The sequence below is a fragment of the Sphaeramia orbicularis genome, chromosome 24 (assembly GCF_902148855.1).
Source record: "Sphaeramia orbicularis chromosome 24, fSphaOr1.1, whole genome shotgun sequence".
NCBI classification, from domain to species: Eukaryota; Metazoa; Chordata; class Actinopteri; order Kurtiformes; family Apogonidae; genus Sphaeramia; species Sphaeramia orbicularis.
In genome coordinates this window covers 37,510,315-37,527,064 of record NC_043979.1, presented here as the reverse complement: position 1 = coordinate 37,527,064, position 16,750 = coordinate 37,510,315, and the positions used below count along the sequence as shown (strand labels likewise).

The window sequence follows — 16,750 nt, the reverse complement described above, 5'->3', positions numbered from 1 at the left end:
ACTATTAGATTGTGACTATTATCTGTTGCTGATTATTATTTACGTTCTGCACAACAAAATGATAAATAACTAATAAAAACTAAGTGTAAAAAAAAAAAAAAAAATTAAATAAAAATTGTCCCACAAAGTAAAACTGCATCGAAAACATTTTACAGTATAAACTACCCTCAGTGCCACAGCTGTTTATATTAGATCTATACCCAGATAATATGAAGCTTAGAAAGAATCAACAAATCTTCGTAGATTTAAGCATATTGTTGGCAAAAAGAGTAATAACCATCTCTTGGAAAAACATCAGAAGACCAAGAAAAAGCAGATGGTTGTCCGAGTTATCTGCAAGTTTCCATTCAGAGAAAATTAGCTATACAATAAATTAACAACAACATAACTTTCATCAGATCTTGGACCCCTTGGTTTAATTCGTAACAGGAATATACTTGACACGTGATGGAAGTGTAAACACTGACCCTCTGCAGTGACCAACAACAGAAATGTTCTCTTTTAATTTCTATAGAAGGGAGTAAAAGAAAGTAGAACTCCTTAAATTCATCCCCAACCAAAGAGTGGAAATGGGGGGTGGTGGGCACAACTTGTTTTGATACATGTGTTACATGTAAATGTGTTCAGGTTCTTCTATTTATACCCGTAGGTAGATTTGTTTTGCTGCTAGTTGGTGACATCCTTTTGACATTTCTCAAAACGTAATGACATGTAAGATAAAACCACGACATGAGTTGATTATAGACATGACACAATAAAAGTGCTCGAAGTTCCACCACTCAGGACATAAAAGATGAGAGAGAGATGGGTCAATAAAAGAATGAATGTGATACAAGAGAAAAAATATACCTCTGGTTTCAAGAAGTCTGAAGAAGTTAAAAACCCAATAAAAAGTTTCAAAGCAAATCAATACCTATATGAAAACAAGATGCTCTCTTTAAATACATTCAAAGTCATTTTAAATGAATGGGAAAAGGATAAATCCAGATGTAGATGTTTTTCTAATTGACTGAATCAGGTTCTGTTTAAGATGCTTTGAAGGGACATTGTTATAAACTTTCAGTACTTTTTGTTTTATATGCATGTTTTTAGTTTAGTGTTTTATGTATGGTTTTAGAGCTGAGTTTTACTATGTGTTTTATGTACATTTTTAGTGTGGATATATGGATGAAATCTCTACAAGTCTATTTTCCTGGTTAAAGGTTAATCGAATAAAATAAAAATAAAATAAAAAGTGTGTAAAATGTGTTTACTTTGTTATGTGGGGGAAAAAAAATAAAAAGAATGTCATTCTTGCCCCTGGTCTAAAGGACGGTCATTGGTTGGTTGAAGCTACACAGTGTGAGCAGTTCCTTCACTGTTACATGTCCCATCTGATCTGGTACCATGAGCAGAAAACGGACAAAGTGCTGAGTTTGATGGTGTGTGTTGTACCTGCGCCTCCTGTGGGAGCTGGAAGGCGTCGATGCGGTCGGTCAGATAGGAGGTGAGTGTGTGGTCCAGCTGGCTCAGGGACTCCTGCAGTGTTTGAAGAGCCTGTTCGTTCTCCTTCAGCTTCTGCAGCTGCTGCTCCAGACCGATTTGCCGGTTCACTGCCTGCAGAGGAGGACGCCGACGAGTCACAGGGTTAAATCTTCCACAGTGGGGAATATCACTGCATTCAACTCACATAAGTTTTCATGTTTGTTATCTCAGTCCCGCTGCCTCAGCAGAGTCAAAGCCATCACAGGAGATCCCCCCACCCTGCCCATCACCTGCTGGACCTGCTGCCTTCTAGGAGGCGTTTAAGGTCAATTAAATCTCACACCAGCAGATTTACTAACAGGGTCAAAGCAGACGAACATCCTCCAGGAGCCGGGGTCTGCCCCGGGTTTCTGCCTGTTAAAAGGAAGTTTTTCCTCGCCACTGTCACCAAGTGTTTGCTCCTGGAGGATTCTGTTGGGTTTCTGTAAATTGGCTTAAGATTTTGGTTTAGACCAGCTGTAAATGTAAAGAATGATGCGAGAAGTTTTGTTATAATGTAGTGCTATATACATAAAATTAGATTGACTGAGCTTCTTCCCCTGGTCCATGCAGACTGTAAACACACACCATACCTCCATATAATGAGCAATGGATGTATTATGTATTGTATGTGTTATATTTGCAAATTTTCTATACTCATTTTCTACATTTTTTTTGTTTTGCATTTTACCTTGTTATATGCCTCTATTTTGCACTAACTTCTATTGCAACTACTATATATATATATATATATATATATATATATATATATATATATATATATGTACAGTCGTGGAAAAAAATATTAGACCACCCTTGTTTTTTTCAATTTCTTGTTCATTTTAATGCCTGGTACAACTAAAGGTACATTTGTTTGGACAAATATAATGATAACAACAAAAATAGCTCATAAAAGTTTAATTTCAGAGCTGACATCTAGCCATTTTCCATGGTTTTCTTGATAATAACCAAAATTACTGAAGCTCTTATGTCAATAGTTGTTTCATTGTACTGCCAAAAACAGTGCTTTTAGACATTCCATGTTTTCTTTTCTGTCTGTTTTAGTCACATGACACACACAGGAGTTTGTACTTGATTGCATAACCTTTGTTTTTGATGCCTTTTGATGGTCTAATAAATTTTTTCCGTGACTGTTTATTTATTTATTTATTTTCAAATATATTTCTGTATTCTATTGTGTTGCATAATAGTCATAAAGTGCACTGTCACTGGCAGAGACCAGCTGCAATTTTGTTGCACAACCTGTGTAATGAAAATAAAGCCTACAAGAGATGCAGTCTATTCAGTTGTTTAACACTGCTAAAGCTCATACTTGAACCCCTCCACCCATGAATGACTGATGGAGTTATTATACACCAACATACACAAATAATGCACTAAAAAACACATAAAAATTAACCAAAATATGCAAATAGCACACTAAAATAAACAATATGCTAAATTATACATAAAATAGGCTAAAATATACAAAACTATGCTACAATACACAAAATTATGCTAAAATACACAAGAAATACACTAAAATACACTAGAATATGCTAAATACGTCTGCAGATTTAGTCAGCTCTTTCCAGTATTTGTGTGAATCCCCACACACCCACACCCATACACCCACACACACGTACACAGAGGCCACTTGGCTTTTATAATATAGATTCTATTCTATTAACAGTATATTTGTAATCACCAATTCATCAACACCAACACATATGAGATGAGAAGTGTTGAGTAATACATTTAAGCTGTGAAAAACTGAAAATGTGCAGTTGGAAATATACTTTATATCCTCCTCAGACCCAGTAAGTAAAAGTTTAGGCTTTTTTACATTCAATAATTGCCTTGATTGGAAACACCGTGATGCAATAATTTTTTTAGATACATTTTATTTACAGAATGTCCTTTTTAGTGGACAGCAGTTATGTTCTTTTATCTTAATGTAAAGCTGTGAGACTCATGTCCACTACAGAGGACTTCTAACTGTGTTGAGTATGTTTATAGCAGAGATACTGAACATCTAACGACATGACATGAAATCTCAACAACTTGCCAAGGATGTCTTTTATCTCCTGTGACAAACAACAACACACCCACACACAACACACTTTCTTACACACAAAGACGAGGTCCTGACCTGGTGATTGAGTTGTTCATAGCGGGAATTGAAGGCCTCTAGTTTTTCGCTAATGAGTTCATCCAGAATGCCTCCGTCTATCAGCGTCTGACTCAGCTCTCTGATTTGCGTTCGGTTTTCCCCCGGGTGTCGAAGCACGCTCTCCAGGGACTATTGGTGAATGCAGAGATGGAGAAAAGTGGTAAAGTTATGGAGCTAATCCTGCAAATTGGAGCCAAAAAACACAAAGCGGAGGGTTTCAGGAGAGCAAAACAAATCAGCAGTAAAATAAAGGCAGCGCAAGTGTTTAAGTCCAAAACAATTTGCAACAGAAAGACGGAGGAAAATTTTTAACTACAGCTTGCAAAAAAAAAAAAAGAAAAAAAAGAAAAAAAAAAGAAAAAAAAAAGGACCCCAGAGACAAAAATGAAATCCGGCAAATAACTGAAAAAAAATTAAGGAGACCAGAAATAAAATGAAGGAAAACAGATGAAGTGCAGATACAGAAATCACTGAGCTGGGTGTGTCAGAAACAGGAGAAACGAAAAACGATGATAACTGAAAGAGAAATGAGAGACAAGAGAGAGAGACGCTCGCCAAGTGACGGCACTTATTTGGATCCAACAGCCACTGTTTATGCAGGGTCATTAAATGTGCTTTTCCTTCCCGGAGGTAACGGACAGAGAGAACGACAACCCCCCCCCACCCCCACCCCATAAACACCAACCTACCCTCCCTCCAAAAGGGTGAGGCTGATTAGGGCACTGGAGGGGTGATGGGTGAGAAGAGAGGGTAAAAAAAAAAAAAAACAAGAGGAAAAAAAATAACAGGGAGGAATAGAAGAGGATGTGGGGGAGAGAAAGGAAGGAAAAAAAAAAAAAAAACACCCAAAAACACACAAGGACAAAGAGGAGACAGGAAAACTTTGTCTTCAAGGGTCTTCAATTTCCCTCATCACTATGCGATGGAACAGAAGCAGCGCTGTGATTAAAGTGACTTTGACAGTCACGCTGCAGGCACTCGACGGATATAGCAACAGACAAAGCAGAAGAAATTTGGAAGACAAAGTCAAAGACAATGAGATGATTAACAGAGTCACTTAGTTATTATTAAACAGACTCTTCAGTTTTGACACTTGAAAGTTTCTGTGTTGACGCTGATGTTATTTATCCATCTGTGTAGGAAGTCTGAATGTGTGTGAGGTAGCAAATCTCCCATATAGGTACGTAAGAGTTAACAAACAGTCGAAACATATGCAACTTTAATGACGGTTAAAGGATGTAAAGCTGCAATTACTGAATTATTCATTCTTAATTGCATATTCATAGGGTAATTTCTACCATAAACAAGACTATAGATGTTATCAGACAAATTATTCTTCCTGTTAGAGTGTGCCTATAGCTATGGACGATGAAAATGTGCATTTTTAAAGAGTTTTTCTAAAGGTTACCCAGCAGTGCCAACATTTGCATATTTTCCAAGTAAATACACATTACCTGCATTTATAAGCATGATGCTCTTAAAAGGATGTGACGAATCAACTTAAATGAACTGCTTTAAACAGTTCGGTGCAACAACAGTGTCGTGTCAGGAGGTGGTGCACATTCTTTGCTTTTCTATTCTGATGTGACTTTGTGTAATTGAGGTAATCAAGCCTGAATCAACACTTACAAACACACCTTCTAATGGGAAACAAAAGACAACAGAGGATAACTGTTGACACTGCCATGATGAAAAGGACTGGAAGGCACCGCCAGTTTTAGAAAACAGAAGAAAAAATGAATAATGGACAGTCTTCAGTTGGATTTGTCTGGTAGAAAAGTCCAAAAACAACGCGAGTCATTTATTAACGATCTGCAGCCTGCACCTGTATGTAACTCCACCCACTCCTGTCAATCAAGTCAAAGTAAAAACACCTGATCAACACCATCCATGTCTGACAGATACCCACAGAAGCATTAGGAGAATGGAGACTAATGCTGCCTTCACATGCAATCGGGAAAATGTTCCATTCCCCTCATGAATTTCAAATTGTGTTGCGTTCAAGTGCTTTTGTTGTTGCGAAATGAAAATTGGCTGACACGCAATTTATTGTGACCTGCTACTTCGGTTAAACAGTTTTGCATGTGTTATTTCATCTGCTACACTTTTTTTTGTAGATTTTTTTTTTTTTTTGCAAATTGTGCTATAAATGTGCAAAATCATCAGCTAACAACGAACAGTTTATCATTCGCCATTAATCGCTCATTGTTCTCCGCCATGTTAAAAATTTCAAAAGTTATTTTCATCCCATCATCTCACGGATCAACATTGTTTCCCGGTTCTCCACGGGAAAATATGACACGAGGAGGTGTTCATGTGCAATTTTTGACTTCCTAACTAGTATTTACGATATTTCCCCTAGTACATAAAGGCAGGATAAAAAAGACTTGACTAAAATGTCAAAGTTAAAGTGATATTAATGCTGAAAAATGTTTTTTGAGCTGTAAACAGAATCATACGACTAAACTGCAACAAAAAGCATCAATAGTGATGTAGTGATAATGCACATAAATATTGACACATATGTACAAATCTGTATTTTGTAGGTGATTAAACCTCAATTTGCTGCTCTCTATCTGAAAACCTTTTTTGAGCCAACACCCATTTTATGTCAGAGCTGTACTTTGAGTCATGACATTTGTATTAAACATAATAATAGTTATAATAATGTTACCACCTCTAACCAGATGTGTTCAGTCCACCTGTGTTTTAGTCAGATTCTGTTGAATTTCATTCATTTTCTAGCTTCTTCAGGTTGAACTGAAGCCTTTTTAATGCTCTATTCAGAAACACTGGATTCGCAGGAAAGTAATGATTCACCTCTTAAATCTACTACTACTTTACTTAAAGAATAAAAACAGCTATTTAATGAGCATTTGTAGGTTTGACTCTAAAAAAAAACGTATTGAAACACCACAGTGACACAGGCTGGGAATTCTTTTTGTTTAAGGGAACTTCAGGGCTTCAGATTCGGTGGGAAAAAACTGTACAACAGTGAGAAAGAGCAGCAAAAATATCCTTTTATAGCATCCATTGAAAAAGATATTGTTTTTTGGCGGTCCTTTATCTGGTGGTAAAAACATAACAAAACAGCTTCGCATCATTCTGCATAAGCTTGTTGTGATTCTAGGTTTTACAGATGTCCCTGAATTCATCTGGACTCCAACACAAACTTCTCATTACAGCAGTTTCCATGCAAAAGATGGAGTTAGAAGCAGAACAGGGGGAAAATTAGCCAGTAAAATGAGATGTGTGTGTGCTTTTGTGTACCTCCAGAGCTTCATTCACAGCTTCAGTGCTCTCTGGGAGGTTGTCAGTAGCTTGGACTTTCTCCTCCAGAGTGTTCAGCCAGCTTTGCTCCATGTCCAGATACTGAAGCAGCTCCATCCAACAGGACCAAACCTCCTGCACAACACATACGAAACACATAAAAAAAAAAACAAGTCATAAACATTTAACTCCAGCTGTACACAACCAGGAAAACACAAATGATTTTACTACGAAGTGACAGCTCTACTTTGACAATATGAAAATACAGCTCAGTGAGGCATTTTTACTCAGAAAAGAGGATGGTGACTAACATACTTCAGGCAAAGAGTAAGCACGAGCATAGGCTTAACTTGGCTGACCTTTAGCCTGCAGAGTCTGGGGGATAGGAATCTAAAACAGAGCCCCAAACTGTGACTTTACACTCACAGATTAGCACTGAAAAACACAAACACAAGTACTCGCTTCCAGCCTGTTTTGCTCTTTGCATGGATCCAGGATATTACACACTGCATACACTTAAGTGACATTTTAACACTGAACCACAAAGCTGGAAGTTGACAGCCAAAGTGGGCCAGTGCATGCAAGTAAGAAGAAAGACTCCAATGCAATAGATGGTGTCCTCAAGATAATGTGGTTTTTCTTTCTATTTTACTCTTAAAGGAGTGATATTTTGCTTTTTTAAATGGAATTATGCATTTTAAAACATTTCCCTGTGGTCTACATAAACTGTAAATGCTATGCTTGGGTCTGAATTCTTCATTATTCAACTCCACAGGTCCATCTTCAACAATATTTTTGAGTTATGACACGAGACAGGTCGTTTTGAGCTCTGGCCCTTTAAATGCAAATGAGCCACTTCATTCCAGGTTGTTGGCTGTGCTGCTCTGTCCTGTTCAACCAACAACTGAACATTTTAGGTAATCGACTCAAAGTTTGGACATATTACAACCGCTGCTCCTGACAAACAATTATGGCGTACTCAGAGAAATGTTCATTGGAAGTCTTGACCTTATATGTGCAAATGTCGTGATGTAAAAAAACATGACAAATTAAGAAGGAATTGAAATGGGTTGTAGACATCCACTCGATTTTTACCTAAATTAATTTAATCCTTTCATGCATGAATTATGAGAACCTTAGTCAAGATTTTTTTTTTTTCTGGAGTGTTTTTATACCTCCTTAGGCATAAAAAAAAAGTTGCGATCGAGTCTTTTTTTTTCATGGAGTTACAAAAATGTCCATGCATTTCATTTTTTAAGTAAAGAAATATGTATTTAAAACCCAATATCAGAAAGTAAAATGAAAACAATGAAATAAAAACATTTTTAAGGCTGCTAATTTGATGTTTTCTCACATTTTAACATACTCTAATGCTAGTTATTACCTCATATAATATACAAAAAAACAACTCTTTTTGCCTAACAAATAACAACTGATTTACACTTAAACATGTTACTGCAGATCAGGTTTATCAAGAACAGCAAAGTTATAGTAATGGTATGAATTGCAGTGGATTATGTGATGCCGCATAAGTGTCTACTGTGTTGGCTCATATGGAACTAAAACAACAAAACCTATGAATATACAAGAGAACAGCTGGAGAATAACTGTCCACTGTAGTGACCACAATGCATGAAAGGGTTAAAGATAGCCTTGCAGCGCCTGAAGGGTTCAACTTCAAACTTTTTGAACTATTAGAGTCCAAATACACAAATAAATGAACCAAAGACTAATAAAAGTGGGTTTAGCTAAATATGACCCCCTTTAAGTATATTTTTATAATAGTATCATAATGAGACTTCCATAATTTCGAAGTAAGGTTGATTCTAACCCATACAGACCCAAAAATCCACAAAAGCATCCACTAAAATGTTTAATACCTGTTGATCCACTAATCCAGTCAGTAAACATAAATAATTTGGGTAAAATGCAGTTTCTCAGCTTCTCATGGTCATCAGATATGACCCATTTGGACGTTCAGAGTCTCTACAGTCAACGTGGAAACACCGTCATCTTCTCTAACATTGATTCACCAGTAAAATCCATATAGTTTGACAGATGACAGTGGTTGTAGATGCTTGTTTATATGTTCAGTTCAGGATATATTTTGTTGAAGAAGTCACTTGTTGACAGTATGTGTATATGTTTGTGTTTATGTACATGCTGTATGTGTATGTATGTATGTGTATAAGAACTGTGGGGTGGTGGTGGAGGGGGGTGTCGTGGCTGCCTTTTTAAGATGTTGGTTGTGTTGATTTTTGTTTTCCTTTTTGTCTTTTTTTGTTTTGTTTTTCTCACTTTGTTCATTCCTTTTTGTAAATGACTGAAAATACAATAAAACCAATAAAAACTTATATGATAAAAAAAAGAAGAAAAAGTAACTTTTTTCTGATTTCATTTAATAAATGGTGAATTTACTCTGAGCTCTATGAACATCTACATCATCTGTAAATTACATACAGCAAAATACCTGGTTTTCATTGAAAAACGCATAAGGATATTTAATTGGAAAAATCTAATTCGTTATTTCATCACACCTAAAATTAAAAGTAAACAAATGAATACTCAACAGCCATGTTGGAGACTATGTAATCACAGGGATTCAGATCACACACATGTTTTGGAAGTGCTCAAATATCCAACCCTTCTGGGGAAAGGTTCACTCAGCTCTCTGTGAGGTGTTGGGATATGCAATCCCAAATTCTTGTCTTGTTCTGTACTTTGGACATTTGGAAGAATCAGTACATAAAGAAGACAGATATGTTGTCAAGATCCTTCTGGTGGCCGGAAAGAAGGCCATAACAAAGAACTGGCTGAAGACTGATGCTCCATCTTATAAACAATGGATTTCAATCATAGATGATATACTTGTCATGGAACATCTTACATATAAACTGAAGTTAAAAGAAAATCTCTTAATGAAAAACTGGGGAAAGTGGCTGACATTCAGAGACAAATGTATCTATTAAGGGACCTTAATATTCTGACACCATCACAGGCTGTTCTTTTCATCTGTTTTTTTTTTTTCTTTTTTCTACTCCTCAACCTGAGGAGACTGTTTTGTACTGTCAAAAATTGAAAAATAAAAATTGAAAAAAAAACAAAAAAAAATGCATAAGGATAATATTATAATAACTGGTGGTAAATCACTTAGCAAAGACCAAAAAAAATAATTTGGAAGTTGTGACAAAAATTGTTGTGACTCTTTAATTTTTTCATTTTTTTTTTTAACATTCTAAATACACCTACTGAAACATATAATATATATTGCAAACAACCATCAAAGGATACAGTATCCCCCACATTACCTCCAGGGTGTGACACTTGCTCTTGAAGCGGTCACAGAGCTTGTGGTAGTTGGCGAGGACTCCCTCCAGCTCTGACGTCAGCTCCTGCCTGCTGTTTCCACCAGGGGGCGATGTTGTGGACACCAACATGTTGATGCTGTCTTTTAGGATCTTCACCTTCACCTCTTTCTGTAGCACGTCCTCTTTAGCCCTCTGTGAGAGATAATTCAGGAGAAAATGACAAACAAATGTACCTTTAGTTGTACCAGGCATTAAAATGAACAAGAAATTGAAGAAAACAGGGGTGGTCTAATCATTTTATTCCATGACTGTATCATATTCTTGTTATACACTTTCCTTTATCTCTTGGCAACCCAATAAAATCACCCTTTTTGGGTCACGACCCTCAGTTTGGAATCCCAGTTTTAAACACCAGCCCCCCCTCTGTTCCCACCTTCATCTCCTCCAGTGATGACTCCAGCTCCTCAGGACTCTTGTATTCAAAGTCCCTCATGAGAAACTCCTCGTCGACTTGAGCCATCCACTCCTGCATCTCTGCCAAGTCTTTCTTCAGATTCACCTGCTTCTCCTGACTCTCAGCCACACGATCCTGATGGTTCAGCAGCTGGAGGGACGGAAACAGACACTATCAGCTTTAAACATCAGCCATTAACCCCTAAAGACGCAAACAGCTACTGGAAACCAAAACCATCTACTGATCTAGAATATCTTATAACTTCTGAAGCACTAAAACTATCCATATGTTGAAATGATTCAGGTAAAATACAGTTATTCATCTTTTCATGGTCATCAGATATGACCCATTTGGACGTTCAGAGGCTCCGTAGTTACCGTGGCAACACTGTCACCTTCTACAACATTGATTCACCGATAAAACCCATGGAGTTGGATCAATGACAGTGGTTGGAGATGCTTTTTTATGTTCAAGTAATGATATATATGCTGAAGAAGCCACTTTTTCTTCAGTTTTCTCTATTTTTGATCTCTTCCTTCTAAAGGTTTTGGTTTTTCTACATTAAATAACTGTCTTGATTGGAAACAGCATAATGCAATAGTACAGTTTTTTCAAACAGATTTTTAATAAAATGTCTGTAGCAATGCACAGATTTTGTTTTGTTTTGTTTTGTTTTATTTTAGTAAAGCTGTGAAACTTGCATAAAATACAAAAATGTATTGCTGGGTTTCAACGGGATAAGATAATATAAGATAAGATAACATAATATAAGATAAGATAAGATAAGATAAGATAAGATAAGATAACATAAGATAAGATAAGATAAGATATACTTGAAGCTGTACTTCAAGTGTGTACAGCAGCACAAGACAGTATGCATCAATACAATAAAAAAATAAAAAGATAAAAAAATATAAACAAGTTTGTTAAAGTGGCTAAAGTGACAAAACATAATAATAATATTTAGTATTTAGTAACTTTAATCTGAGCTTTTATGAACACCTATATGATCTGAAAATTAAATATAGGAAAATACTTGATTTTCACTAAAAAACACAAATACAGAGGATAATATTAAAAAAAATGCTGATAAATCACTTACGGATGATTAAGTACACAGAAAAATTCATTTGGGATCTGCCACAAAAAGTAGCACTGGGTCTTTACGGGTTAAATGAGATGACACTTGATCAAATGAATAGGTATAATTACAAAGATTATGTTTACTAAAGTCAGATCTTTATTGATTTATCTTGTCTCTTAGCTGTCTTAACTCTCTCTTTTTAATTAATGTGCTGTAATATATTGTTTTCTTAGGGTGCCTATTGTCATCAGGCCGTGGACTACATCAGGATACTAACCATGTCGGCTAAAGCTGCCCCTTTTTACTGTTATTGATACAGTTAATTAATTGGGATTGTCTAAAAACCAATAAACTAAACTAAACTAAACTAAAATGCAAACAGAAAGCGAGCTAAAACCCCCCTAAAGAGTTTTCTTACCTGTTTGCTGAGTGCGTCCCACCTGCTCCGGCACTCGTCCAGCTTTTCCTGCCCCCACTTGGCCAGTCCTGGAACTGCAGCCGCCTGCACAGCGCACACGTCGTCTCCCATCTGCTTCAGTGAACTTTCCACAGACTCCATCTCATTCACATGCTCCTTTTAAAAGAGACGGTCAAAGAAACCTCATCACTTACAATTCACCAGCGGTAACTGTAATTACATCTTTACTCACTAAGTGTCTACATCTGTAAGCATTTAACTAGTGCATTTTTCTGACCTTGCACTGGTTAAGCTCTTCCTGTAAACTCTCTGAGTCTCCCGGCCCTGTGGCATCACGAGACAACAGCTCCTGCACCGCATCCAACCAACGTTCCACTTCCACCGTATGCACCTACCGAAAAATAACAACTGTATTAAAAGGGACATATTTTGCTCAACCCACTTTTATTAGTCTTTAGTGCATTTATTTGTGTATTTGGACCCTAACAGTTCCAAAACCTGAATTTGAACCCTCCAGGTGCTGCAAAGCTATCTTTATATTCATTTTGGCAAAAATCGAGTGGATTTCTACAACCTGTTTTAATTCCTGCTTAATTTGTGACGTTTTATAGCTAGTTATTTAAAGGGCCAGCGCTCAAAACAACCTTTCTGGTGTCATTACATAGAAATAGGGTTGAAGATGGACCTGTAGAGTTGAATTAATGAAGAATTTAGACCAAAGCATAGCATTTACAGTTTATGTAGACCACAGGAAAGAGTTTTAAAATGCGAAATTCCATTTAAAAAAGCAAAATATCACTCCTTTAACATTTAGATTTGGGTCAATAAGGGCAAAAAAATAAAGTCAGGCCTTCTGTGTCTTTACCTGACTATCCTTCATGCTACCCAGCATGCACTGCAGCGTCCCCAGTTCCTCTCGGGCCCTGGAGGAGAGTTGGCTCCACCTCTGAAGTTCTGCTGGATCCGAGGCTTGCTGAGTTTGTTCAATTTCAAGACACAGACCCTGGGGTGACACAGAGAGAAGAATAAAAAAGTACATAAATGAAATAAATAAATTATTTTGTTCATTTTGCTGATTATTTTTGGTCATTTTGTTGATGTTTTCTTTTCATTTTTGTTTCACTTCATTTTTTTTCTATTTGTGACTCATTTTGTTTATTTTTGTTTAATTTACTCCTGTTATAAAATCCTCACAAAATTACTGCAATAAGGGTTAAAGACATGTCAAGTGCAAACAGAGGTCACACTAAATATGACCACTTTGATTTACAGAGGCTGTTTTTCCCTGAAACTTTTGTTTTTCCTGCTGTATTTACTTTATATATATCCAGATTTTTTTTCCTAATACAGACACTGATAAATGCATATGTGTGGTCATTAGAAATTTACTACATCAACAAACCTCACTTTTAGTGACTTGCAAAAAAGATATTACAAGGAACTGGGGAAAGACAGAACCACCAACAAAGGACATATGGATCACAATTATTGAAAGAATATATACAATGAAAAAATAACTCACAAACTGCGACAAAAAAAGGAACAAGTGTTCAGAGAACGCAAACCTCCGCCAAGCACCCCGAAAAGTGTGCATGTGTGGATCGACTATTTCTTTCTAAATTAAACAGTTTCAAAGTTGTTCCATACAGCAGAAAAAGTTGAAGCTTGGTACCAGTCATGTGTATGTCAAATTATATTAAATTCCAATCAATATTTGTTGAGTTATAATGAAAAATGTGCCGTAAATGGGATTTTCAATGTTATATTGAAATGTCCACAGAGTCCACATTCCACAGTGGATGTGGACAATTTTGTAACAGATACAAGATATTGTTATAAGCTACGGGTGGATCAAATTGGAGGCTACTCGAAGTCGTTTTGAATTTTTTATGAATTTTCTAAAATTGCTCAATGATGAGAGATGGGAAAATTTGAGATTTTGTGACCTTGCTGTGACCTTGAACTTTGGCCCACTTGGCCGAAAATTTAATGGGTTGGTCCCAGGGCGTAGGCCTATCTGTGGGTACAATTTGGTAAAGATGGTTGTAATAGTTTTCCCGTAAAGGTGCTAAAAAACAAACAAACAAACAAACAAACACACAAAGCAAAGTGATCACAATACCTCCTGGAGGAGGTAATAAATGGACTGATTACAGAACCCAGAATGGTGTAAGGACTGAATAAAGTGAAGGTAGTGTTGTATCGTGTACCCAAGCAAGGTTTGTTTGTTTGTTTGTTTGTTTGTTTTTGTTTGTTTTTGGTGACTATGTGGTCATAAAATTTCAATAAAAACTTAAGTGAAAAAAACAGCAAATCTGATGTTGGACCAGGACTTTTGCACAATACTGTATGTGTAGCTTTTTTTTATATGTATTAAGTTAAGGCATTCCTTTTTACATTCCTGGTGGTGGAAAAAAACTAAAGTGGAATAAAAACTTAAGCAAAAAAAAAAAAAAAAAACACCTTATGTTGGACAAGGACTTTTGCACAGTACTTATATGTATTAAGGCATTCCTGTTTACATTCCTGTTTGTCTGGCAGGCGTCCTTTTCATTCATGACTTAATTGCATTCTTAGCATTACTAGGATAAACAGTATGATACGACACACATCTATATTAAACAACTGTGTTCACATGATTCATGGACTCATGTTTCCTCTGTTCGTCTCTGAGTGCTGTGGACTCAGTGATGCGGTCATGGAATTGTATGTTGTCGTTGTCAGGCTGAATGACTGAGCTGTTACGAGGTTCGTGCTGCATGTCCAGGCACGCTGCCCAGAATGTGCCAAGACCCTGCCCCCTCCCCCGGCACCGTGCCCTATCTGCCACAATAACAAGAGCTTGAACTGAGCCACATTCCAACCAAGGATGGAGGACGAGGAGAAAAAACACACAGCAACACACACACACTAATCGCACTGATATAATATCACAAAACAACACACACACACACACACCCTTTCCCTCCTACTGCGAGGGCCGATACAGTGCAGAGGAGAGTGAACAACTGATAAAAAAAAAAAGGCCCATTGTGTTCTCATGGAAAAAAAACTGACAGCACACGCAGATTAACACTCACACTGGAATATTGTTCAAACAAAAAAGTGACTGTTCGAACTGTAAATCTGTTGGCTTAGGGGCCAAAGGGCACCACTGTTATCAGCCACAGTCGCCATATAAACCATTCAAAACCAGTTTATACTGATTATTGTCCCAGCACGACCAATCAGTAGATCAGTAAGTCAATTAGTTGAAATGATAAGCACAGTCGGCTTTGTTTTTTTGTTTTTTTTTATTGACTGTTTATATGGGGAAGGGAGGAGTTTTGTGTTTTACTTCATAGAAAAATGCAGATGCAATGATTAAGGCATGGTTTATGCACAAGTGTTGTACATGTTAAGTCTGAAAAAGTGTCTAAAATGTTGGTATATTTGTGACTGTGTTCTTTTAATTATTATTATTTGGTTTTATTTAACCCTCAAAGACCTAAACAGTCACCAATAACCAAAAGCATCCACTGATAAAATGTTTAAAAACTGCGGACCCACTAATCTTGTCAATGCATTCAAATAATTGAGGTTTATCTGGAGTTTATCAGACATGACATATTAACATCATCATCTTCTATAATAATGATTCACCAGTAAAACCCATAGTTTGACAAATGCTATTGGTTGTAGACACTTTTTGTTCATTACTGATATGTTTTGCTGAAAAGGTCACTTTTTTCAACACTTTTGATGTTACACCCTTTGAATTATTTGGAGCTTTGATGACCATCTACATTATCAGTAAATACAGGAAAATAATGTATATAACTGATTTTTGCAGGAAAAAAAAATAATAATAAATGATCATAAAAATAAAAAAAAAAAAACAAAACATACATACATACATAAATAAGTTTATTCATTTGGAAATCACCACACAAAGAGTTTTATGTCTTTAATGGTTAAATAGGCTTGATTTTTCGACTTGAAAAAGTACTTAATATACCAGTCTGTGCTGTGGACACTGTTTCATTATAAGGTTTTGTTTCAATTTAATTCACAATCATATGAAGTCAGTTGAAAATTAGCCCGGTTAGGTAGCTTTGGTTCTTTTAATCATTAATAAACACTGTCCCTGTCAAATACAGTAATGAATAAATGTTTAAAGTTAAGCTACAGTGACAGGAAAACTCTCTGAGTGTCAGAAAATGTCTTTTTTGCTCATTCTTTTGCACCTTTGTTTTCAGGAAGAATTTAACTTTCCATATCTGGCCATTAATTATCATTATTATAAGTAATAAATGCTTAACACGGTGTGTTTCAGTAAAAAAGAAAAAAACAGACATGAAGTTTTTAGCATATTGATTATCAAAAACAACTGTAAATGTCCATAACGAAACTTTTTCTGATTGTAGAAATAAACTTTCAACTATTTTACATCTGCTCAAACATGCTTTTTGCTCCTGAACATTCAGTATCCATATTATGGCTTTGTATTTTTTGTTATTTCCAGGCGTTTTTTAGCCTGTGTGGAAGTCTCTGAAACAAT

At 36.3% G+C, this 16,750-nt stretch overlaps 1 protein-coding gene across 6 annotated transcripts in view; it reads right to left on the bottom strand.

Moving 5' to 3' along the window:
* Positions 1-16,750, bottom strand: part of utrn (utrophin) — a 397,580-nt gene that overhangs the window by 307,934 nt on the left and 72,896 nt on the right. For all 6 annotated transcript variants that reach the window (XM_030127978.1, XM_030127982.1, XM_030127981.1 and 3 more), the window contains 8 exons: positions 13,076-13,213; positions 12,488-12,601; positions 12,211-12,366; positions 10,688-10,858; positions 10,255-10,446; positions 6,947-7,081; positions 3,656-3,805; positions 1,435-1,596 (listed from right to left, as the gene is read on the bottom strand). In XM_030127978.1, the coding sequence (XP_029983838.1) occupies positions 1,435-1,596; positions 3,656-3,805; positions 6,947-7,081; positions 10,255-10,446; positions 10,688-10,858; positions 12,211-12,366; positions 12,488-12,601; positions 13,076-13,213 (1,218 nt within the window). The remainder of the gene's footprint in view (positions 1-1,434; positions 1,597-3,655; positions 3,806-6,946; positions 7,082-10,254; positions 10,447-10,687; positions 10,859-12,210; positions 12,367-12,487; positions 12,602-13,075; positions 13,214-16,750) is intronic.